Source organism: Meleagris gallopavo, chromosome 1, assembly GCF_000146605.3.
Source record: "Meleagris gallopavo isolate NT-WF06-2002-E0010 breed Aviagen turkey brand Nicholas breeding stock chromosome 1, Turkey_5.1, whole genome shotgun sequence".
Lineage (NCBI taxonomy): Eukaryota > Metazoa > Chordata > Aves > Galliformes > Phasianidae > Meleagris > Meleagris gallopavo.
In genome coordinates, this window is record NC_015011.2 from 38,182,531 (window position 1) to 38,209,371 (window position 26,841).

Consider the following 26,841-nt stretch of genomic DNA (forward strand, 5'->3'; position numbering starts at 1 on the left):
GAACTTGATGTTGAGGGAGTGCAGTCAGTAATTCCTAGTGCGTGTGTTTATATTTTGTTTGTATATATTAAGCATGATGTAGTGATGTGGAATAAGGGGTGGAATGTCATGGTTTCATGATTTTTCATTATCGGTATTCCACATCATAACATCATGCAATGCACTGGGGGGTTTGACTGCTGATGCTCAAGTTCCGGGTGCCTGTCCAGAGGAGAAGAGCAGCTACGTTTCCCCGAGGGGGTCTTTGCGGTCAACGAGGAGATATAACTCCCGGCAAGGTCACCTGATGCTCTCTTCTTTGCCTGCGCTGCTTCGCTTGCGCTTCTCTGCCTGCGCTGCTTCGCTTGCGCTTCTCTGCCTGCGCTTCTCGCCTGCGCTTCTCTGCCTGCGCTTCTCATCTCAGCGTTGTGGTAAGGCCGATCCACTATCAATTTCACATTCTCTCTCCTTATAAAATTCTGTTGATACCATATTTAGTAAATTACTTTGTTTTACCTCAGATTGTTGCCACTGTTTTCAATTATTTCGGGGTCCCTTATTTCTTTTTTTTCCCGGGGGCGCGGATCCGCGGATCCCTCCGCCCTTCTAGTCACGGAACCGGGCCGAACCAGCCCGTAAACCGTTGACAATGTGACAGATGGCAGCAGAGGGGCAGTCTGAAAAAATGGTGTCTGACATGGAAGTGTGTATGAAGCGAAAGTGCGGAACTGAGTTCCTCTGTGTGGAAAAAATGGCACCCATTGACTTTCATTGATGCTGTTCATGGGGACCAAACGGGATGGTGAGCACAATGAAGCAGTATGTGGCACATTTCAATAGTGGTGGCAGGGATGTGAAAAACAAGGACATTCTGGATGGCCATGCAGTTTTTCATAAGCACAGCATACAGGCTCTTGCTCATCACTGGCAAAAATGCAGAGCTAACAGTGGTCACTATGTTGGAAAAAATAGCGTAGCTGAGAACTTCCTCTATCAACAACTGTTCTTGTGCTATTTGTATCTGCTATGGTTTCCATAGAAATAAATAGGAGGCATTACTTTCAGAGCGACTTTCTAATATATGTAAACAGATTACTTCACCAGGGTTGGGCTAAAATAGCACAAGAAATGTCAGAAATACACTGTTCTTTGAAAAGTGAGTTTGTTGTTTTTTTCCTCAGTCTTGCTAGTCTGTTCTTTTGAGGAATGGGGCATATTTTCACTGCCCAGACTGTTTGGAGAGCATTGTGGAGCCTGTGGCAGGCTTGGGATTTGGAATCAGGTGAACCTTAGAATATTGTATCTTGTGCTATCTACCAGTGTACAGTCAAGTAGTCTGAGAGCAGGAGAGACAGTTAACATTGATTACAGCATAGTCAAGATCTTCTAAGGAACATTTTCTGTTCATTTTTAACTAGTATTTTTTGTTTCATTATTTTTTGTTTCATTTTTAATTGAGGAATCATTCTAATAAAAAAAATCTTGGAAGCTCTGGAGTGCAGTCACCCTAGTGATATATAAATATACTTTATAAGATCAACACCATCTAAAATTCAAGTATGCCAGTAAGGTAGAACTTTGATTACATACTACAGCCCCCTTTGATTTTCTTTCTGGCTTTAACAGATCACATAGCTGTCATTTTAGAGCCATCATACACCTCAACATTGCAGGAAAATGGCTACACAGTTGTGACAGAGTAACGTAATGTGATCCTTTTGATCTTTCAAAAGACTGTTAATGGAAAGTAGGTGATATGCAGGCTGATGCTGCTTGGGTTACCTTTTTTAGAAGGCAATTAAAATATTTTATTTGAATCAGCTTGATTGGTACTCACTATCTAGGTTTTTACAAGTTGTATCCTTCAACTTTACATGTTATACACTCTTTCAAGGAGCTTCTTCTTTCCTGGTATACGATGCTATTTGTTCAGCAGAAACATCTTCTGGCGGTTTAGTCCAGTATCTAGCAGTCACTTATCTTCCCACTTCGTCTCTTTTTCCTATGTCCCCATTTTAGTTGAGTATTTCTCTTCACTTTCAGCAGGATGACATTTAAGAATTAGTATTTAGTATTGTGACTGATGTGGACTTCCTAGATTGCCTGCATCTTTCAGGACCATTTCTTAAACCCTTTTATTCTGCCTGTGGCTGCATGCCCTCATTCAGCTCCCTGTCTGGGTGTTATCACTCATGGTGCATTCTCCCCATAGTGACCCACAGCGCTGCACAGCCACTGGTTGTGGTATAGCGCTGGGGTTTTCCATTAGCACTTCAGGGGCATCACAGTCTCTAACATCTGCATTGCTTCCCTCTCAGTACTTCCCCAGTTAACTCTGCAGTGAATTCTCTTTCTGGGCTGCCTCAGCATGCTTATTCCATTTTCTCACAGTTTATCACCAAACTCTGTCATTTCATCTCTATTGTGGTGATTAGTGCTTTGCCGGAGTGTGAGAGAAAACAGGAAAACATTAGGGCTTGTTTTCACCTGGAAGCCAGTTTGCAGAGTTTTTCTAAGATTTTGGGATCAGATGTGTTTATAAATCTTGCCTCTTTTGAGCAGGATTTACTTAACCAGAAGAATCTGTTTTCTCATTCTCTATCCACTAGATAGAAGAAGAGTGATAAGCATGAAGCCAGAGGCCAGCTGATTTGTTCCTGGCCTTGGTGCAGATGCAGGTTATGCCAGCCCCTGGATGGCAGTGCTGAGCCCCAGCTCTGAGCTGCCCCTTTGGGCTTTCCTGAATGCTCTGCAGATGGGGCTGTTCTCCTCCACAGTCCCTGTGTCCCCTTCATTCCAATGTATCAAGGCTGGGCTTTGCAGGCAGCTGCTGCGGCTGCTCCAAGGAGCTGAAATTGTGACTGTATAGCAGGGAAGGCTGCTGATACGAATATTATGGCAATAGAAAGGATTTGGGGAGCAGACAGCTGAAAACTAAGAGTATCCTACATTCTAGCCTTTTGGTAAATAAATCATTCCTCATCCTAAGTGCTGTGATGTTAAATTTCTGCTCTTTGGATTGTTAGCATGCATCTGTGCTGCTTTAATGCAGGAATATATTTATTATGCCTTTGAGTATTAGCATAAGAAAAATTACAGCTTTGAGCAAAACAGGTTTGTTTTCCTGACTGCCAGATGTTACCCACTGATAAGAATCGGGTAGGATGAAAAGTAGCAGATAAATATTTTATGCACTCGGAATAGCTCTAAGGTGGCTGGACTTTCAAAATGTTGCAGTTCACTTTGTAACGGGGGACAGCAGTTGGGAAACAGACATCTGTGCAGAGCTTCAGTGGGTACAGCACATCAAGTGCTAGTGGAGAAGGAAGAACCAAAATACTTAGGTGCTTGATACAGTTATTTTATGAGCTGCTAAAATTCTCTTTTTCATTTGACACGTTGGTTTAAAAATAAATTTAGCCAGTCACAATGCTTATATTCAATGTTGACAAATCTATCCATTCCTGTCAGTACTGTCTGGAAAAATTGCATATGGTCTACAGAAAGATTCTTGAATTTGCTAGTGGATGGAATCCCAGCAAACAGGCTTGAGAGGAAAGAAGTTTTTCCAGCTTATCAGTAACTCAGCAACTGAGTTTGAGTGATTTGAGTAGATTCCAGCTCCATTGGAGTAACACTTCAAGTTAGAAAAGCTACCAAGCACCATGACAAGGCAGAACCTTCAGCTGTTCAGCTTGTGGTTAAGATGCATCCTATTCATTCTGCTTTTCCAGCTCACTGTCCATGTTTATTGTACTGTGTATCACTGTAACTTCTACAGCATAAATGCTCTAAGGTTTAATTTGACATTTCATTTTTCCCACAAACTTCTGAGTTTAGTCAGTGCAGATAAGTGGCTAATCATTGCTAGGTTTCTTCATTTTAATGTTTAGTATGTAGGAAAAAAAAAAAACAAGTGGAAGAATTTATCAAAAGATGGGCTAATAATTTAAGCACAATTTTAATAACTTCAGTAAAGCATCATGTATCATATTTTCATCATATGTCTAGGCATTAAGAAAAAATGGCTGCAAATGAAATACGAAGTGACATACTAAGGACTATACATAGAAAAAATATATAGTGTAATTATGATGGTATTGTTACATTTTTTTTTACAATTCCCACAAAAGTTTTAATCATATGAAAGAGCACTTTGTCGGCATTACTATGTAGATAGATGTTCAGAGAACTGAATGCTGCTTTTATATATTGAATGATTTGGTTTTACCCTCTTAACACTGAAGTAGCCTCCCTTTTATTTTTCAGTGTATGCACGTGCATTTTATAACTGGCAGGCACAGAGGCAGTTTTGAACCTTTCACTGTGGTAGAAAAGTAACAATAATCATGCAGCACATTCAAGTGTCACTTTGTCCTTTATTTGTGCCTTTGCTGTGCTCTTCTTCAGAGGAGCCATGCCTGTGTGGGAATACTTTTCTCCTGTGAGAACTTTTCCCCTCTATTCTACACTATCTACCTCATTGGGCCAGCAGAAATTTTTTAATGTTCTTCTGGTAAAATCAGTGTCACTAGGCATTTCCTGTAAGTGCTGCCAGTCTGTCAAGGTGGAAGTAAACACTGTGGTTTTGCCACTACTCAGAATAGTTACAGGAATATGCAGAACTGTAAAGAGACTATGATTGTCAGAGCTTCTGCTTACTCAGTTCTCTGTCCCTTTCTGAAGAATGCAAGGAATTTGATTTTTTGATGGCATTTGACTCTGCCCTTAGGCTATATGGGTCCCACATGGTGCACCCGCTTATTGTATCTGAAATTACTTGGCAGTAGGCCTTACCTTGGCCATATCTTTGATATCCCTTGTGCAAAAGGTTGAAACAGTAGCCGTATCAATCTGCTGTTTAGTAATGTTGCAGAATGTTAAAAGGAATGTATAGTTTTTAGCCCTGTAGCACAGCATTTGTAGATATATTACTTGGTCTTAATAAACTAAGATGCATTTTCCTATGAAATTTAACAGTGAATCTAAGTACACGTGTTGGCTTTCCTAATGGAGCCTCTGATTCAGTGCCTGGGTAATGCATTGTATACATGAACTGTGCTGCCATCAATAAAGAAAATTATGATGGAATTCTCTTTCTATATAGCTCTACTGTCATGAGGGTTGCCTTTCTTTAGTAGAAATTATTCTGAGTCCCCACTGGGTCTGGTACGGCAAATCTCTCTCTACCTGCCAGACTGCAAACTCAGTCAGTTTGCTGGGGGGGCAGATAGTTGTATATTCATCTTTTGTACTTTTTGTGGGGGCAAAAGCACAGGCATAAAGTGTTGAAGTGCTCTTTACATAGCAGAGCTAGTGTTCAGTCATTGTGCCCGAACTGTCAATTCCTGAAATAATTTCTAGAAAATAAGGCAAGTTATAGCAATATCCATTATTTCATAATCTGTGCATTGCATCTTTCATAAAAATCTGCATGTTGCATTACTTCATATTTTTGCCAGTTGATTTGTATTTTCTCTCCTTGTTCAATTTACATTCATTAACTCATAGTTTGCTGGTAAGTGTGTTCTTTCTATACATGTTCAAAGAAATTCTTTAATTCAATTTCTCTGTTTCTTCTCATACAGTCTCACAGCCAGATATGCAACTCAGTCTAATCACAGTGGAATTGCAACCAGTCAAAAAAAGGCTTCTAGGTCAGTTAAATATCTCTAATTTATTGCTTGTTAGCGATACTCAAGCGAGTCACTGTCCATTGGTATTTTATCCTTTGGACATAAGTGGACATTAATCAATGTGTATTGATGTTATGCGTGCAAACTTTGCATCAGTGAGCTTTGCAATAGGAAAGCCTTGTATGGACTGGAAGGAGCTGATTTGTACTGTTTATTAGTAATATTTCTGGTTTATATGTATCCTGCATCTTTGTATCCTGCATGTAAAATATCAGGTGGAGGGTTAGTTGGTGATTTTAGTGCTCTCTATTCTGTAGTTCAAATTCTTACTTTAATCGTAAACAAAAATGTTTGGGAGCCATCCCAGTTCCCAATGGATGTTTCACATGTATCAGGAACCTACCTGAGAGGTTCATAGAGCCAAGTTCGTGCAGAAGCAAAACAGAGCAGTGAAAAGCACTGTCAAGAGTTCTGCTCCTTCAAGTGTAGGCCCAACACAGTCTCTGTTAGCAAAATGCTTTGTTATGCCTGTGAATTTGACACAGCTGCTCTGATTCTGATCTCACCTATACTTATAGCACTATGAGCACCACGAGCACTAAAATCTACAAGCCGGGTTGCAGAAGAAAGAAGCTGAGATCTAAAGCTTATTCTTTTTTTGTGGCGCGCAATTAATGTGTTCATTAATCATACTTTTGCTGGACAGTTCATTGGTGAGAACAATGAACTGTAAGTTGCATAATCTACAATAAAGATTTCATTTTGCAGCATAGTGCACTAACACAGTTTGAGTTGCTGGCGATAGCTTGAAGTGAGCTATACCACAGTCCAGTTGCTTTGCACCTGCATTTATAGGTCTTCCGTTTTCCTTACTGCTGATGCTCCTGTCTTGTCTGCATTCAACATGTTGGGGTTAACAGTTTAATGTCTAATACTTTAAATCTGTGGCAGTGTTTCCGAAGCCTGTTCAGAGGTATGTGACTTGTCCCTTATTTGTTATTCTCCTCTTTGCATTTCCTTAGCTGCTTAACATGATTCTACAAGAGCAATTTAAAACCTGAATTCAATTAAAAGAGACAGCATATGAGGTAAACTGGAAAGTGTGTAGAGCAAATGACCTCAAGTATAATGTGCTTACTGTGGCAAGTTCTTGAATTCTGGCATGCAGAATATATGCATAAGTATTTCATATTTTAATAGAACAGATGAGTTTCCAGTGTTGCACATGCCTTTTCATTGCTTTTTTCATTACCTTTGACAAATGATCTCAGGGCTCTCACTGCCTGTCAAATTAGGGTAATGAGAAGGAGCAAATGGATTTTTAAGTTTGTTTTAGTGCATTCTTCAGGGAGCAGAAGATCACTAGAATTCATGGGTCACAGTAAAGGTTAGCACGCGTACAGCTGCAGAGCAGAGACACAGACAAGCAGGGCAGGCTGGTGGCCAGGAGGAGCAGTAAAAACAATGGATGGATTAGCTTTCTGAGACTTAAATTGGTAAAGGAAGACAACATGGAGCTGTTTACACGTGTCTGCTCATGAAAACAAAATTTGAACCTTTCTGTTACACTAGTACAGTCAACATAAAAAGTTTAGAAGAAATCTAGCATTTTGTAATTCATTGTAATGTGATGTTTTTCTCCCTTCTCATGCCGTTATTTCATCATATAGTGTAACATAATTCAATACCTCTGACTTAATTTGCATTGACATTATTAAAATCATCATATCATTGCACTAAATGAAAAACACAAGATAGATATTCCTCTCCTATGGAAAAAGTGTCTTTCCAATTTAAGCATTTCATTTTGTCTGTCAGAACCAAAGTGGAAAGAAGTGGAGTGACCCGCAAAGATGCTGCAGAAAGTTTGATGCAAGGATGTATTAAAGAATCTTTCATCACAGAGCAGATTCAGACAGGAAACAATGCAGGCTTACACTTGCTGAGGATATCAGTCTGCTTTTTTTTCCTTTGCATAGCCACTCTGTAAGGTTCAGATGGTGGCAGCAAACACTAACAAACGAACTGCATAACCTACATTGTGTACTTGTATCAAAAAGGCATGCATTCTTCTGTAGCATTCAGGTAAAACATTTATTTTCAGTACTCTTATTTGAAATTACAATCTCACAAGCCGAAAGAGGTAGAATTGCTAAAGACAATAGTCTTCTGGAAAATAACCAAATAAGAAAACTGAAATACCAGCTTTTGTGTTAAACACAGCTGTGGAGTACTGAGTACAGTTTAGAGAAATGAAATATGTTTCAGTTATATGTTGTTGTGCTTTAATCAATTACTGTAAAATCTACTCTTGAAAAGTAACTTATTTAAATACAAGTTGATGCTGCGCTTTAATGGTCTTTTAAGGTGAATCTGTTTTAGCAATGTTAATGGCAAATGCAAAGCATCTTCTTACATGTCTTGTGAATCTAGAAAGCATCTTTTTTCTCTTCTGTGTGCATAAAGATAAGCTTTTATTTTCATTTGTTGAGTCTACCCAATTTGAATCCTCTTGTTTATTGTTGCTTACATAAAATCATTGGTTTTGGTCATTGGTTTTGAGTTCTGGTCTGATATTTGTATACCGCCTCTTCTATATGTCGCATTGCATACAACAAACCAGTTTCTGATTATACTTCTAGGCTTCCAGGACCCTCAAGAGTGCCAGCTGCAGGCAGCAGTACCAAAGTTCAGGGAGCTTCCAATTTAAATCGGAGAAGCCAGAGCTTTAACAGCATTGACAAAAACAAGCCTCCACAATATGCAAATGGAAATGAAAAAGGTAAGTGATTAGACAACTTACTCTACAGAAGTAATACACAATGGGAAAAAAAAGCTCCTATTCACAAGGGTCAAAGAAATAAATATAATACTTAGACTTGTGAAGGAAGCACTATGGTGTCAGCCCTCTGAATCAGGACTTGTGATTGAGTTGGAGTAAAATTTAAGAATGGAACCTTTCAAGATGTTACTGTGGTATTTCATCCCTCTTTGATAGAAAAGTCTTCGAGTGATACTTCTAAAGGGAAAATAAATCCATATTGCTTGTCTATAATCTTGGTCCACGTTCAAGTCCACTCATACCCATAGGAAGGCTGCCGTGTTTTTCATGAGAACTTTGCATCTGAGCATCTAAAGGAGATGAATGTTACATTTACATGAGAACATCACATATGTCTATTGTTTCTGGACCCTATGTCAGACTGAACAGAGAATTGAAAATTAGGTCAAATGTAATGAAATTTGGTAGGGACTTGAATTCAATGATCATGTTTTATTACCTTCTTTAAGCATGACTGTCTGTTTTGCAAACAAACTTCCCCTAGTCCTTCAATTTCATCAGTCCTCTGATGCTGTTTTCCTGGAAAATGTGCCTCTTCAGGCTTTATCTCAGAAATAATAATGTAAAAATTCAGCCTTCTGAGTTGTGTAACTAATCCAGTCCTCCCCTCTGTGTAATGAACAACATTTTATTCATATCTCTGGGTTAGAATACAGTTGAAAATGATACAATATACATAGTACCCATTTGCATCCTTGGGGTCTGTGGGAGGAACAAGTATGCAGTGAATGTTCTTCATCCAAGCAACAGGCAGCTATCCAGATATTTTTTTTTATAAAATTCTGATGAACACAGTTTGCCCCTAGCTGTATCTGAAGATATAAAACCATCCTTTCAATAGTTCCTTTTTTTTATTTTTACTATCAGTTGAATGTTTTAGATAGCTCTGTAGTGCAGTTTATTTTATTAAGGACTCATTTATTGCAAGACACACAGACTAAAACTAAAAAGAGATCAGAGAATAAACTGAACAGACACTGTATAGTTCACAAATACGATAGTGAAGTTTTGAAGTAGGAGATGTGGCCGCTTGAGTGAAGGTATGTACAGCAAGTTCAGGTTTTAGAATTACTTTGTAATGTTGACATAAGTTTTCTATTGAAATATGTGAAAGAGTGAAAGGTATGGCATGCTCATCGGTATGATTGCTCTTGGTTCATTAGTTGAAAACTGTCTTTGAACTGCTAAGGTTTACATGGCATTGCACATTTTCGTGGCTTTTTGCATGATGGATTTCTTTGCTTACTCGTTTCTTCACAGGGGATGAGAACATTGATGAGGTTTTTAGTGAAGTCATCACTAGCAATAAGATAAGGGTGGCTTTGTTTGTATTCAAGCATCCAGTTCTTGTTACAGGATATAGAAAATATAATGTTGCATAACTAAATTAAGTATTGCATATTAGATGTTACTATCTGCTGTCTTTTCTTCCTTTGAGAAAACAGCAAAATGGATGGAGGAATATTGATTTTTCATGCAAATATAAGCTGAATACAAGTTTTACAATATGTGTATAAAGAAAATGCTAGAGAAAATGACTGCTGCAAATGCAAGGATAGCTATCTGTTGTTTTTTCTTTTATAATACGCTGACAGAACACACGGGAATCAGTATTTCAATTCACTAAACTACTTTGCCTAACTAGAAAAGTAGTTGTAGCATGATATTTTAAAAATGAAATGATTATAATGGCTATTTTTGAAAAATGTTACAATGAAACTTCCAAGTTTTCTTAATTTTTGAGTACTTAAGACTGTTCTGTGTTTCTGAAGAATTTTTTCTGAGACAAACCTGAACCCTCCCAGTAGCAGTACTAATAATAACAAATCTCTTTAAAAAAAATGTGGCACCTTGAAAAAATTATCTTTCCTTACATTCCAGCACACACAGTAAGCTTAGTATTTTAATTTTTTGCTTCTAATCTAGACGCTTGCAGCAAGACAACTTTAACAGCTTATAATGGACATACAGTCCACATACACTAATTTCTGAGACTTTGATCGTATAGCAAACAACTGGTGATTCTTCATTAGTGCTACATAAACTGAAGCAGAAAAGGGGATGATTTGCATTATGCAAATAGGTAATAGAAATGGGGATATACAAACCTCTTCAAGGTCAGACCACTTTTGATACTGTTTTGTTTTGTTTTGTTTTGTTTTGTTTTGTTTTTTGCTGCTGTAGAACTTCCTGTATGTGCTATAAAGAGATCTTAGAAAAGATATACAGCATAAGGGTTTTTTGATCCAATTATAAGTAATACTTGAAATTTGTTCTCCTATTACACAGTTTTCAGCTCAGTCACAGTAAGGAAAGGATATACAGGCATAGACATAAAGGAGAGTTAAAGTGGTCCAAAATAAGATGTAATAAGTGTCTGCTATGTAGTGTGTCCTTTTTTAGTGGGTTCTTTAATGTTATCTCTTCTGAATGTTGCTTAGTACGTAGTTTATACCGTATGAAAGCCAAGGTCCCCTTTAGTGAAAGCAGTTTTGGTGCTCATTCAGAACAGTCCAATTTTCACCCATGGACATAATGCACTGCCATGATATAGGTAATATTATGTTACAGTGATCAAATCGGGGAAAAAAAAAAAAAAAAGATGCACCAAAATGATAAAGATGTCATGTGCAGAAACTTTGCAGTGGAACTTTGAGTCTTTTTCTTGCCCTGGACTTCACAGCTTTTGGATGGGTTCCAAAGAAGTTATTCAGGTGACACCACATCTATGTCCTTTGGATTTAGTAAAATACAGAGGAAAAGAAAACTGGGAAAATAAAACTCTTTGAATAAGCTAATGGTCCACATAGGTAATAAAGCAGGCATTTTGAGAATAACAGCAAAATAATTCAAGGCAAATTTAACATTAAAAAACAAACAAACAAACCTACAAATATTTACACTTCAGAGCTTAGGAACACTGTCTCTGAATACTAATAAGGACCTTTATGTCACCAAAATAATTGCCTACCTTTACAACATAAAATATTGTTTATATATTGTCCTAAATCAATTTCAATGCTTTTTGATTATTTTGTTCATAAAGACTCTGAGAAGTGCTGCTGTAGATCCCCATTTTCTGATGGCTGCATATCATTATTCTGTGGTCAGTATGTGCACCCACTGCCAATTTGTTAACGTGTGCTGTGGTGCACGTACGCCGCCAGTGATCCCTGATGGTGTTATCCTCCTGTTCTGATAAGAGATGGCTGCTTGCTTTGGTTGGAACGTGATAGCTGAACTGACTGAACTCACTAGACAGAGCTCTCATTCTGTCAGGCATCCTTACAGCTATCCCTTACTGCTTTTCCATTTTCTGTTAACCTTTCTGGTGTGAGTGACTAACATCGAGTGCTATGATCTGGGCACCTGGCATAGCAGTATTAATAAGCCTCCTCCAGTGTATCTGGAAAATCACTGCCAGGCTATGCTGCAGCTGGGAGCTGTTTTCTCAGAGCCTGTCTTCCCTACTAGCACTGAATACAGCAAAGGTCAGTGATGAAAAAGCAGAGGAGGAGGATTGTATATTGGGTTCTGGAGCCAATTTCACTTTCTGCAGTGCACACCTAAGAGGCTGAAGTTATGCTTTCCCAAAGGAGATTGGGCTGAGCCCTGCAGCACAGAGCTCTCAAGCAGAATGCAGGATTGTTTTCACCAGAACTTGATTATGCCTTTCAATAATAAAGGAATGGGAACCTATACAGAAGCCCATCTCTTTGTAAAATTTAGTATATATAAATATGATTTTTTTGTCCTAGTCTATATTACAAAAGCACCACAAGGTGGGGACAGATTTCATATAATGAGCAGCTAGAGCTAAATCCATTTGCTCAGAAAGCAATGAAGGATGTGCAGCTTCAAGTCATACATTTGGACTAGGAGTGGATAAATCTTTCTATTCCACATCTTTAATTACATGCAAATTCTCTCTATTTCTTGATAGTGTGCAGTGGAAACTTCAGATTTAATATAAAAAGCAAGTTCTCTGTTTGTACTTTTTAATGCTGTTTATGATTTGTGGCATAGGGATCAAATAAAAATCAGTGGTTCTGGAATCTGCATGTGTTACATATGTGGCAGAACAAGCTGGTGGTGAAACAGTGAATACCTCTCTTTTTACAATTTTTTCCCCATTAGTTCAATACTATATAGCAGGAAATATGGCAATGCTTGTACTCTTCTTTATAATCAGGATGCTTTCTTTTTTGGTAAAACTAGCAGCCTGAAGCCAGACAAGTATAACAGAATTAATTCAAGAAAATTCAGTGATATCCTGCTGTGCTCAGATTGTTACATCTATTCTTCATTAATTTTGCACGTACTTTAGGTGAATTTTCAACTGAAGTACCACTGGGAAAGCTAAATACCCCAATCCTCCTGTGTAATGAAGGCATGTTTAGTGGAAGGCAATGCATATGTGAAAGAAGGTCCTCATGCACACCCAGTCCTAGGCTATCAGCCATAGGGCTGATCCCTGATATAAATTAAGGAAGCCTGAGGGCTGTATTAATATGTAACAGCTGTTGTTTGCCCCAGGCTCTGTTCCAGGATCTGAGGCTCACCAAAAAATAGCAGGGGCCCAGCCACAGTTCCTGCCTTGATCATGGAATGGGGAACAGTTCTGCAGCAGCACAGCTCTGTATGCATGATGCTGCCTGGAGCCAGAGAGATAAGCCATCACCTTACCTCTCCCAAAAAATGTTCTGAGGCCACTCGTGTCTGTTAATGTTTTATTGTCAACCAACCGGACCCAGCATTCAAAATATTCTCGAAACCTACTGTGCAATTCATTTAATGCTGCGGAGTTGGCATATGTTGCTGAGGGCACATGAAATACTCAAGGCAGATGGCATTTAAGACATCTATGGAAGGTGGAAGTGATTGGATTTCTGGAGTGCAATTGGTAATAGTGTTAATCAGGTAGGGGCTGTTACATTTCAATTGTGTTAATCTTGTTTAGGTTTTTATTTACTTACTTTTAAACCTTTTTTTTTTTTTTTTGTCATCCTGTTTGGATCAGTACATTTTGTTATGTGTGCATTCTATTTGTTAAAGAAAAACAGTTCTTCTCCCGAGATGCTCGAAATCCCCCTTTTCCTGTATTACTGACCTTAAGACTTCTAGGTGGGTAGTCTAATCCATACTATGGCCTAAGGGCTGAGACTGAAAAAATGGAAATTGCACACAGCTTCAAACTGTGCTGGAGGCAGATATGTCCTTTCTGTCCTCATCTGCTGTATTATTTAGACAGGGGAGCCACAGGGTATAACTTTGTCCTCTTGTGTAAGTGAAACATCACGCATAGTTTTTCTACTATATGAACTATATTTCTGTTACATGTTTTGTAGTCTCAGTTTAAGGTGAGCAGGACTAGGGAAGTCATGCTGCCCCTGTTCTCTGCACTGGTGAGGCCTCATCTCGAGTACTGTATTCAGTTTTGGGCACCTCAGTACAGAAAGGATATTGAGGTCCTGGAGCAGGTCTAAAGAAGGGCAACAAGGCTTGTGAAGGGCTTGGAGAATATGCCCTACGAAGAGAGAGTAAAGAAACTGGAGATGTTTAGTCTGGAAAAAGGAGGCTGAGGGGAGACCTTATTACTCTCTTCCAATATTTGAAAGGTGCTTACAGAGAGAGCGAAGGTGGTCTCTTCTCACTGGTGACAGGATGAGGGGAATAGTCTCAAGTTACACCAAGGTTAGTTTAGGTTGGATATGAGGAAACAGTTCTTTACACGAAGGGTGTTAAGTGCTGGAATAGGCTCCCCAGGGAGGTGGTTGAGTCGCCATCTCTGAATGTGTTTAAAAACCATTTGGATGTGGTGCTCAGGGACATAATTTAGTGGAGGGTTGTTAGTTAGGGTAGTATGGTTATGTTGTGGTTGGACTCAATGATCTTTAAGGTCTTTTCCAACCTGAGCAATTCTATGATTCTATGTTTGTATAATATATATATATATTTAGATAAACACCAAAAATACCATCTTTCTCAGTTTTTTTTGTTTTGTTTTGTTTTTCTTTGTTTTCTTCCAATGTTGTAGCATTCTCTTTTCCTTTGGTCTTTAAGATTTTTTTATTATTAGCAACTGATTGGATTTTTTTTTTTAACAACTTATTAAAGATAAAATCTTTACATTGGAAGGTTTAATTTATATAATGGGATGGTTACAAGTCAGGCATCTTCAGGCACGCTTGAGCTTATTGCGGGAAGTATTTAGCAACACCACAGTGGTGGGAAAAAAGGCATTTTTGATCATATATTCTTGCATGCCCTGTACACATGCAAAATATATTTATTAGAAATCACATTTACCTTGATTTGTGAAAGTTTATACGTGACTGTACTTTTTATGCTGGGGGATATACTGTTACCTTTAGACAGGAGATGATGAGAGAATAATTGTACCATTGTCATTCTTCCTGTTTTTTAAGCAGATTCACCAAAAGGCCCTCACCCATCTGCAGGCATGAATGGAAACGTGCAGCATCCCACCAGCACTGGGCAGCAGCAGGTCTCTGCCATACCCTCTCCAAGTGCCAGCAAGCCTTGGCGCAGCAAATCCATGAATGTCAAACACAGCGCGACCTCGACCATGCTGTCCGTGAAGCAGCCCAGTCCTGCAACCTCCCCTACTCCATCCTCAGACAGGCTTAAGCCACCTCCTTCTGAAGGTGTGAAGCCCCCTTCATCTGGACAAAAATCTATGCTGGAAAAATTCAAGTTGGTTAATGCTAGGACTGCTCTGAGACCGCCTTTGTCGCTGAGCTCAGGGCCCAGTGACAGCGGGAGAGAGGATGACACCTTTTCAGAGTGTGGTGAGGTGGATGTGCTAAGTGGTGGGGTGAACAGCAGCGGTTCCACGAGTAGCAGTCCTAAAGTATCACCGAAGTTAACTCCTCCGAAAGCTGGAAGCAAAAATCTCAGCAATAAAAAGTCTTTGCTACAGCCAAAGGACAAAGAGGAAAAGAACAGGGACAAAAATAAAGTTTGCACTGAGAAAACTGTCAAGGAAGAGAAGGACCAGGTCACTGAAGCATCTACAAAGAAGAGCTCAAAAATTGCAAGCTTAATCCCAAAGGGAAGCAAGACAGCAACAGCCAAGAAGGAAAGTTTAATACCATCTTCTAGTGGGATCCCAAAACCTGGATCAAAGGTGCCAACAGCAAAGCAAAGTACTTCATCTGCATGTGTGGGAAGTAAGGAGGCTGAGAAACTGAGGACTACAAAAGGAAACCAGTCCCAACCAACACCTAAATCCCAACTTAACGAGAAGGCTTCTCCTTCCTGTGGGCTTGCTTTTTCTGAAGGGAAAGAACCAAGCACTGCTCTCACCCCGGGACCCTCCACAGCTCTGTCAGGCACAGCAACAAGCAGTGGCCAAAGCACGGGGAATGGTGTTGTCCAACTTCCTCAGCAACAGCAATACAGCCACCCCAACACTGCCACAGTAGCTCCTTTCATTTATAGGTAAGGTCACTCAGGAAAATTGGTTTTGTGTTACCATGCAGAAAAGAGCTAAAATGTAGAACATGATGAGCTATCACACTGTCATGTTTCTTATCTCCCAGGTTCCACATGCTGTCACAGCATCACGCATGTTTTGTTGATATTTTAAGTATTACTGCTTCACAAAAATTTTTCCCCTGGAACACTGATTCTCTACTTTATATGAAAACACTCCATTTTTGCCATTTAAAATTTGGGATATTTTGATTGGAAATCCAAGTCACGTTATGAGTTTCCTGCTCTGTTTTTGAAAGGTCATGGCTGAGTCAGGTTTCCAGTGAGAATATTCCTGTGTGCAGTTTAAGAACCTCAACATTTATTTGCTGATATCTGATAATGTTTGCTTAAAATACACCATTTGCTAAAAGAATCCTAAAATAAACTGCTGACGTTTTCAGAGTATGTGACTTGTAGGATATTAGAAGAAAAATCATATACAAACTTTTGCAAGCGTTTGAAAGCATTCCAGTATTTTGGGCAGAGAGAAAAGCTTGCTAGCTGTTAGTTTTTATACATGAACTAGATATAGATTAACTCCTTAGAGGCAGTTAATTTTTAGTGGTGGTGCATGATCTTCTGCTGGCCAAGGCTCTGGAATAGGGGAATGAGCAGTTAAATGTATTGATCTGTACCTGAATTTATTTTGCTATGTAGTAAAGCAACCGAAGGAAAATGAGAGATTTCACTGTTATACAAACCAGAAGACAGAGTAAGTGTAGAAAGACTGGCAGGCACTTTGAGTAATGATTTCAGATGTCAGCTATTGGAGAGCTTCAGCTACAGTTGTGGGTAAATTTAACATCTGATAAAATGACAAATATGTTATTAAACAAAATATACTGGCAGTTTTTGTTAGTGAGTATTGCTGTAGATAATCTTGGCTAAAGAATAAAGAGATGTTGAAGTAGGCTCTGAGGGCGTATGTATATCATTACATACAACTAAACATAGCTTCAAAACCAATCTCGATGAGTGATAAACTGTTTAAGTTAATTCTGAACAAAAGCAGTTCTGAAAATCACATGGGAGGGGCAAAAGGCATTATATAAGATACATTTATTCTAGTATGCAGTGGATTGCCTCCTGAGTTTCAATTAAATGTATTACTGAGTGTACTAAATATGCAATGTTTCAGTATAGCTGGCTGGAATATTTGCAGTGAGACAGTCGCTTGCAGGGTGGTGTAACATGGCCTACATATGTGTTAGACTGCATAGATAAGGAGAGAGAAAAGGAGGCTATGCTTTGCTTTCAGATGCTTTTGTTACTTAATGACAGTGTTGTCACAGATTGATGCCATTTCATTGCATGATGGAGAAACCTTATTGCTCTTTTAAGCTTCATCGTGATGAAAATTGTATTTGGAATTCTAAAGGGTGATATAAGTGTGCATCTTCCAGCAAAATTTTGTATTAATAATCTTCTGTTTGCTTCAAACAAGCAGTAAAAGAGACTGCATTTGAAGTTAAATCTCACATGAAAATAAATTTCTCCGAGCCAAGGTCTGATCTCAGAATGCCATGAGCCCAGGGTAATAGGCCAACTTTAATGAGGTTTTTTCTTCAATGTGTATCTCTGTAACCAAAAGCCGAATCTGCCCACAAATACACAGTAACTGCATTCCTTACAACTCTCAAGGGCTTTGTAATAGTACACGACGATTTCACAGAGGAATATAAATATAAGCAAGGATAAAATAGTCATATTCCCGAAGTCAGCAGATTTATTTTTGAGGACAAACAGCAAGTAGAAGTATACACAAAGATAGGGTACTATATTTACATTTTATTGCTTTTAAATCTAAATGTTTTTTGAGTGATGTCAACAATTTATACCTGGAATTTTCAGGTACGCTTATTGGCTACTGGAACAGCTTTATGGATCAATGAGGTAGTAAACAGTAGTTACCATTCAGACTAACAGGCTTTTTGATAGCTAGAAAGAATGTCGAGGCTCAGTGAACATCTATTGTAGTTCTTCTAAAACGTTTCAAAATAAACTAATAAAAAATATAATGCATTTTATCCAGAAACCTGCAGAATTCATCCAACTGCAAAACACTACCATAGGTAGTATGGTTGTATATTAACACAAGGCTAAATAGACAAGTGCTTTTTCTGGTTTATCACTAATATCTGTGGATTCCATATATTTGGCAATGATCATTTATTAGCTCTGAGGATATTAGTGTAGATTTGTGAGTAAAAGGAATTACTCCAAAGAGTTTCTTTGAGGCCAGCGTGAATACTGAGTACTTGAAGAGTTATCAGCGCTCATGGCTGCAAGTAGAACATTTTCACTGTTAATGGGCAGAATGGGATAGAATAGGCTATTTCACCAGCAGGTGCTACATTGCACTGTTCAGCTTTGCACTCTTGGTGCTTGGTCACTATCTGATGCCACATTGTATTTATGCCTCTTAAACACCATAGCATGGAAATTCTTACGGGATTATTACTTCTTTTCAAAGATTAGCAACAGTAAAAACTGCAATTGACATAATCTAAATGGATGTAATTTAAATTCTTCCATCCTCATCAGAAAGTAATTATTTATTTTCAGATGCAGTTGTGAATATGTTATTTACATCTCCTTTAATGTCCTCTCTGAACTTGCCTGCAGGGTCCAGTGGATTTATGACAGGCTGAAGAAAATGTAATTTGTTTGCCAGAAAGCTTGATAAGAAAGATGCAGCAGGAAAAACAACTCAAAGGAGGGTGTAAGAGATTGTATAATTTTTTGAAGTAAATCAACCCCTGCTTTAAATTACACATTCTTCCATGCAGACAGAATTAGAGGAAAATGGAAATTGCACCATCTGCCAGAATGCCTTGGACTTGTATCAAAACTGGCTGTAGAATTTAGTTATCTTCCTAGTGTTGCTTAAATTTCAGTTGGTGAAGAGTAATACAGAAGTTTAGTGCTTACTAGGTTATGCTGAAAACAGGGAAGGAAGACACAAAAATGAAAATAATGTCTGAATCTTTGTTCTGAAATCTTAATCGGATAACAACAGCTTAATTGCTCAGTATTAGGAGTTCTTAGCTTTCAAATATATTGCTCAGAAGTGTAATGTAACTGGTACTTTCAAACATTTTCTTGCAAAGACAAGTGCCAATTGTATGCAATTATTGCTTTATTTTGCCAAATTATGTAAGATTATTTTGTTCCAATAAAATGGGAAACAGAACAGTCCCAGTAGTAATGCAAATATTAGCTTACTCCATAATATAAATGCTTGGTTGACATAAATCATCCCAAACCCACAAGAAGTATGTGAAGTGATGGCAATTAACATTTGCTGTGAACTTGCTAAAATACTAAAGGAAATTTTTTCAGTAGAGCATCAAGTTTTATTACATGAACTGTCACTTAGTTTTATTTTATTGATTCCTGGAGTCACTGCTGCAGGAACTTAGCGGATCTCTTTCATATGATTAGAATATAGAATTCGAAGTGCCCAAATCCGAGAGTCTGCAGCACTCAGAAAGTATTTAGTGCCTTAAATTCTGAAAGTTTAGAAGCTGCTGAAGAGGATTAGCCAACTGCTCATCATCCTGTTGTGAATTGATTAAATGTCACTCTTTCAGGTAAATTTGTCAGTTAATGATGGACACACCTGAAAGAACCTTCAGTACTTTCTGAATTGAGACCGCTGAGAGTTGCTATTTCAATAGCAAGAGGATGAAGCTGATGATTTCAGCAGCCTAGTATAGAGAAGATGGAGATAGACTCTTCTTCAAAATGCAGGATGATAGAATGAGAAGTAGTATGCAAGTTACAATAGGGGAAACTCTGATTCAATCTTAGAAAAATATTTTCACCATGAAGGTGGTGAGACTTTATCAGGTTGCCCAGAGAGGTTGTGGAAGCTTTGTCCTCAGAAAGGGCTTAACCAGATGAAGCACTGAGCAACTTCGTGTGACTGGATCTGTTTTGAGCAGAACACTGAATGAGATGGCTTCTAGACCATCTTTCTGATCAAAATTATAATCTGGAGAGGACTAAAGTGTTCACTGTACAAAGACAGAGAAAGTAAATATAATAAAGAAACATGTTACCAGGTACTAAAATCTTCCCATCTCCTTTCCTATATGATGATTGAAACAATTGTATTGCTAGACCATAGCTTCAAGGGCACATAGGAAGTACATAACTATGACAAATGGAAAGGAGGATATAATCTGGTTGCACCTCTGGAGGCACAGTGAAATTCAATTCCAGCTGCTTTTTCAGGATGTTTTTGTACCAGCTTAAGGAAATAATTAAACTACTCTTCAAGGATCTTGAAAACATAGCACCTGCAGGGCTTGTAGAAACCATATTTGTGTCCACTTTTAGTGACTTGAAGTCATAGATTGTGGAGTTAAAATTAACTTTTTAGTACAGGATGTTTTATCAGATAATTGTGTTTGTTAATAATAGATTGTGCTGGTAAGCATATTGCAACTCTTAAAAATATGATGACTCAAATTTATACTGCAGTGCTTTGTTGATGTCTATTATTTACACTACTGCTGTGAAATTAAAGCAACAGTCACTACCAATATTTCTCAGTCATAGGTAGCACTGAACATTGCCATATAACATCAGTGTTTAGAAAAATCCTCCCATTTTCTCATGCTTGATTTTCGAGTAATTGTGCAAGAAAAGTTTCCAGTGTAGAGGAGTTGACTTCAAAGGTAGGAAGGAGGGTAGCGGGGGAATAAATCATTTAAGCACATACTTGATTACTGAGTTAAAACCTTAGCCTGATAACTTAGTTTCCCGCTGTTTACGAGCTGAAATTATTCTTCTACATTGTCATACACACTTCTTCCTTTGACTGAATAATCAGTAAAATGTAGTATACAGGGCCAAAAATGATATTCTGAGTCCTGTTTGGTTTTCCGTCACTGGCAGCGCTGTAAGCCTTTATCATAAAGCAACTAAGCTTCATCTTAAACTAGATATCCTCACTACTCCAATGGGAGCTTTCCTTCAATAATTCCTTCATCTCACTGTTAGAAATTTGTTACAAGCAGCACAATGAGAATGCCTCAATTTATTATTTCGTCATTATCCTTTAGCTTAAAAAATTGTTTTCCCTCTCTTGAATTTGTTATCGCTCTTTTTAAAAGCATCAGAGAATAAGCCTATCCCCATTCTTGTCTTTTGTAAGGCTAAACCAAATTATCTCTTTTGTTTCCTCTAAGAGTTTCTTCCTTCCCATGATCATCCAAGTGGCTGTTCTTTGCAGCTGTTCCCAATTTAACTCATATGTCTTGAACATGGGTGATCAAACTACTCGTATTCCAGATGTGGTCCTGCCAGTCTGTTACACTGACAGCAGTACACATTCAAGACAGCTGCACCTTAGAGAGCTGTTGGGGGAAAAAAAAAAAAAAAAGCAGCATGTTCATCTGATATCATGAGATGTCGAGCAGTAACCAAACAAATCTTTGATGTTATCTGTGTTTATTAAAGGTTGGCTATTTTGTTAGAGACAGGAAATCACTGACTGTGTTAAAGGCAGATTATTAAGTAGTGTTTCAAATTCTGTTCTTAATTACTTTTGTACAAAATCATTTTAATCAAACTGATCGAACTTGTGCAGGTGTGATTGAGAACAGAGTTTGTCCCATTAAGCATGTCTTAATCTCTTACAAATAGGTAACGTATTTCAGTGAGTTGGGGGTAAACTTATTCTGATTGCCACGATTAAAATAGAAAGCAGATTGTCTTGATTTCATGACGCCTGCTTAAATGAACCTAAACTGCAGATGCATAGCATTGGAAGAAGTGTCAACAGCGTGTTTTGAAAAAACTGAAAATCTTCCTTGATGACAAGAGAGATGCAAGTCTTATTGGCCCTGTCCATACCTGGACCTCGTTGTTCCCCTGGAGCTGCATGGTTTTGCTTGGAAGCCTTTTACCACTAGAAAATCTTCAACCCACGTGGTCTAAACTTAGCTCCAGAAAGAAGACAGGGCCTGGGCCATCTTGCACCAAAGACAGGGCTGCTCTGGAAGTGCTGGCTGTTGGTAAGACAGGCGGAGGCCTGTTAGAGAAAGACCTGTTGGTGAGGCCCTGTCCACAGGATCCTCCTTGGGTTATTCAAACACAGTCCTTGAGCAGGTGCTTTTTGGCCCAACGCTTCCACTGGCAAATAACTATTTTTCTTATGCTAGCAGAATTTAAACTGTTCAAAATCCATAGTCCTCTGTAGAATTTCTGCTGTCACTTTGAATAATTAGAATCACTGATGTTTTTACTAAATCAAACATTAAATTGCTGAATTAAGTCAGTAAAGCAGTTTCTTTGTAATGTGTATTCTATCAAATCAAATTTATTTTACATCATATTTGAAATTTCAAGTCTGAAGTAAGATAAAAGAAATGTTTCATGCCTCTTAGATCTTGTATTTCAGGCTGCCTGTAAAGTTAAGAAAACCTCATTGCATTTACATTTGGTTTGTGTTTCGATGGTCTTTCTAGAAATTAAATATTTTTTAATCAGTGGTGTTATTTGATATTACTTATTCAGTATTTTTAGCTTGAGACTAGATTTTGATGCTATTTTATATCTCAGAAACTGGATTTTGTGCTGTAGTTCATCCCACCAATCGGATTCTAAAATTTGCAATGGGAATCTTTGTAAGTATCTCTTCTCATGGTGTTTTTTTAGCATCTCCTGATTATAGCTGTATCAGGTATTTGAAAATGAGGAAAACAAACAAACAAACAACAACAACAACAAAAACATGAAGAGCAGAAATGTGCTTTAATTGCTGTTTGGTATAACTCTAGAAGGTTTGATTTGACCTGAGTTGAACAAGTGAAAACTTTTACTCATTGTCATATTAGGTGAATAGATGCACTCATTCGGAAGTTTTCTTTACTTACTTCACTCTTTACTTATCTGTGCTCTTTTACCTGTAGGGGAATCCAGCCCTTTTAACATGAGCAAATATATACCATATAGTTAGTAGTTATTTATTTATTTGTCTTTGTTGACTGTATAGACAATACTATCTGACAGAGGGCAGTCCAAATCACTGAAGTTCTGTGCTTATCCTTCTCTCCATTCACTAGATTGAGACATGTAAATGTTGGATACTGGTGTCCAGTGAGGATCCAGATCAATTAATCCTTTTTTAATTATAGAAAGGCAAATAATTAAGAATAGATCCTTTCAATCCTCTCTTAGAAAATAGCATACATAAGGCTCTTGGTCATTCAGAGAGGGCTTTACATCCTCTGTCTGGGCTAATGTAGTGATTGATGGAAGGACAGTTACACAATCAGGCATGCAATGCCATAAGGTCAGAAGGTGAAAGAGATCCTTTTCTACTTCTACACAGAAGTAGACTGAGGTAAAGTCCATATACATTTACAGATGTGGCTAGAAATGTTTGAACTGTTCTCAACTAGCTGAGGGCCCTTAGTGCAAGACCAGTAGAAGCCTGCACATTTCTAGTTCCTCTTAATGCCAACCTTTCTCTGTCTCTAGCCCTTGTAGCATAGTTTTTTGAGATTAATGAAAAGAGTGCAGAACATTTTGATTATCTTTACCATTATTGTAAGTGTCTTTTTCTGAGATGTGATTTTGGGCTGACCTTTTGTCCTGGGCGTAGTGATACAGCACTATGTGTCATCATAAAGCCCAGACAGACCTTTCATGATCTGTCAAAGTTACATTTAGTGAAAGTAGATGTGTCCCTCATTCATTTTGCTGATTTGAAGCAAGACAGGAAAGCAGGTGGGGCTCTGGGATTTCAGTTTATCACTGAGATCACTGTCTCCATACAGTAGATGTAAAATCATATTCAGGGTCAGTAAGACATGTTTGACCTTGAACTGTGTGCTGCATTTGTGTTTCCAGTAGTGTGAAAAGGGAAATAGTAGACAAGAAGCAAAAATAGTTTTTAGAGGTCTGTTGCTTATTTCACGAATCTCCAAAGTGCAGAAAGAGATAAGGAGTGCACAGGTTTTACATTTCTGTTTCTAAGTAAGGTCAGAGTTAAATGACTGAAAGGATTACAATCAACAGATCTCAGCATGACAAAACTTGCTCCATTGTATATGCATATATCTGTTCCCTCAGTTACTGCCATGAATTACTGAACAAATCTGTGCAATATGTAATGAAGAAAACATTAACAAGAAGGTAATTTTATGACACAAATTGTCATAGAATTATTTTGAGTGATAAGTTAAATGCTTGCGTGTTGACAGTTTAGTTGGTCATTAGAAACACAGTTGTGAATTTTAAGACTTGAGCTATAAATGTAATGCTTTAAAATTGAGATATAAATATTTCACCAGTCTTTCAAGGAATCAGAAGACTGAGTGTGTTATTCGTGTCAGAAAAAACGGAGAAAATTCATCTGTAACTGAAGAATGTTTTCCATTTTATTTTGAGAAATAGCTGGCATTATCTTTAGTTGCATTCTTTTACTGTATACAAATGTGGCACAGGTTGCTATTTAATGTCATCATAATTGAATAGCACCTGGGTAGGAGAGATCAGAGAATCACAGAATGGCTTAGGTTGGAAGGGACCTTGAAGATCATCCATTTATGCTCCAGTTCTTCATTAGGAAGAGATAGTAATTGTTATGTTTTATATTATAATCTATGTATCGGTGTATTCTTGCTACTTATCATTATGCAGTGGCAAATAACTGTATCCACTGTATCCAAAGCGTACCCATTATAGTTTACCATTGATATCCACAGAAATATGCTATCACAGAACATATGGGCTATATGTTAGTAAGTAAATGGAAACACTTTTTATTATTCCATTTCCCCAGTTATATAAGGAGCATTATCGAAAGAAGCTGCACATGGATTTAAATATCTGAGCCAGATTTCCATTCCATTCTTGCCTAAGCTTCTTCACACATGGCCTATCTCACTTAGTATTTCAGCAATGAAAGTTTTCATTTCCCTTATATATGTCTTACCATGTGACTTAACTGATTTAAATGGATTTTGCCTATATCTGGTTGACTCCTGCAAAGAAAAAGTAAGAAAAAAAAAATAGGTTCCAAACTTCTTAGCTTAAGCTCCAGAGTTGTTTTTGAAGAGACAAAGTTGCAAATTTGTCTAACTGGAGTCAAACTAATTCAGTAAGAATGCGACATTATGGTTTTTTTCAACATATGTCTTTACCTAGGATGTATATCGAGATATAATTTTAGCTTGAGCTGCAGCTAGTGTTTGTTTCCATTAATATCTGTATGACAGATGATAATAATCCATCTTCTTGCTTGTTTTCAGAACTCTTTCAGAAAATGACAGTACCTCTTTACCACCTGCTGATTCTTGCACCAGTCCTACTAAAATGGATTTGTCGTTCAGTAAGACTGCCAAACAGTGCCTAGAGGAGATATCTGGTAAGTGACAAAAAGTCAGAAAAAGCCTCAATTTTGGAATTGTGTGCTTCTTTGTTTATATATTTTTTTCTTACCAGGAGCTTTACAGCTCACTGAAATAATATTTCTGACTTCTTTTCATGAGAGGCTTTAAGTATATAGAAAATTTGGATCATGCACAGTTACTGTTTCACATGCAAAACAGAACAAAATAGAACAGTTCAATTGGAAAGGACCTTCAAATATCACTACAACCTCTTCAGGGCTATCCAAGAATTAAAGCATGTTACTGAGGGCATTGTCCAAATGTCTTTTGGACATTGATGGGCATGAGGCCTCAACCATCTCTCTAGGAAGCTTGTTCCAGCATTCAGCCATTCTCATCTTAAAGAATTTTTTCCTTCTGTCTTATCTGAACCTCCCCTGGCACCCACAAATTCTGTCATTGGTTACCAGTTCCTTGACTGAACTGATTCTTTCTGTTCTGTTCTGCTCCTTCATCGTTGCCGAAAATGGGCTTTCATAAGTGAGGGTTTCAAGTCATTGTTACTTTTAGAGTCATACTTAATGCTTCAGAACAGCCATGGGAATTATACTTCAGGATGTTTGACACCGTGTTGCATTTAAGACCTTCAAATTAAGTCATAACACCAGAATTGAAACATTAATGACGTAAGATTATTTTCTTCTTTTTAAAATGAATCTTTATTTAATAAACAAGAAAATGAACAAGTCCTTACTATTGTACCTGTATTTTAAGTTAATGCTAGAGCTAATCTGGTACAGGTTCTGTTCTTCAGTTCCTTGTAAAATTGGAGCAAAGGCTTTATTTCCCTTGTTAGATTACAAATGTGAGGGTTGTTGTTGTTTTTTTTTTAATTATATTGGAATAGCTCCTTTAAAGTCAACAGAGACCTACTGATTTACATTAGCCCATGATCTGGCCATAGATGCCTACGGATGCAAAGCAATGTGTGTCATAGCTGACTTCTTCATCAGGATTGAATTGCATTGCAGGCTTGTGTGGGAGTACTTTCAAAAGGACTCTTTGACAGAGTTGTTCTTTTTCTTTTTCTTTTTTTCTTTTCCCTCTAATCAGCATTTTTATTCTCAATATCCCTTTTACAAGAATAAAAGGTGAAATCCTGTTCCTGTGGATTCAATTTTAGTTTTGCCATTTTACTCCAAAATTTTAACACTCAAATCAATTTAGAACGAGTCATGCATTTCTTACACAGGATATAAGTCACTTTAAAATACTCATTTGACACATCAGTCTAAAATTATCTCTCTACCAGAAGGGAAATCAGATGCTCAGGATTTGTGGGACTGCCTTGGCATTTAGCTGATTCATACTGACATTGAGCTTTTGTCCTGGTTTGTCTTACTGCTTTCAAAAGTTCTGTAAGTCTAACATCCCTTATTTTATAAAAAATACGACACCCTGAAGCTTGATAAAGTGTTCCCTGCAGGTGACAAGTGCCTGTTAAAGTTATTTTACAGTAGTAATTCTTTAAGTA

The 26,841-nt window shown here is 37.8% G+C and overlaps 1 protein-coding gene across 9 annotated transcripts in view; it reads left to right on the plus strand.

Annotated features, from left to right (window-relative positions):
* NAV3 (neuron navigator 3) overlaps positions 1-26,841 on the plus strand; it is a 396,053-nt gene that overhangs the window by 254,934 nt on the left and 114,278 nt on the right. For 6 of the 9 annotated variants that reach the window (XM_031553711.1, XM_031553705.1, XM_010708375.3 and 3 more), the window contains exons 6-9: positions 5,568-5,636; positions 8,258-8,397; positions 14,886-15,921; positions 25,227-25,342. In XM_031553711.1, the coding sequence (XP_031409571.1) occupies positions 5,568-5,636; positions 8,258-8,397; positions 14,886-15,921; positions 25,227-25,342 (1,361 nt within the window). Of the gene's footprint in view, positions 1-5,567; positions 5,637-8,257; positions 8,398-9,347; positions 9,498-14,885; positions 15,922-25,226; positions 25,343-26,841 lie in introns of those variants that run through there. The other 3 variants (XM_031553706.1, XM_031553709.1, XM_031553721.1) reach the window with 3 other exon arrangements.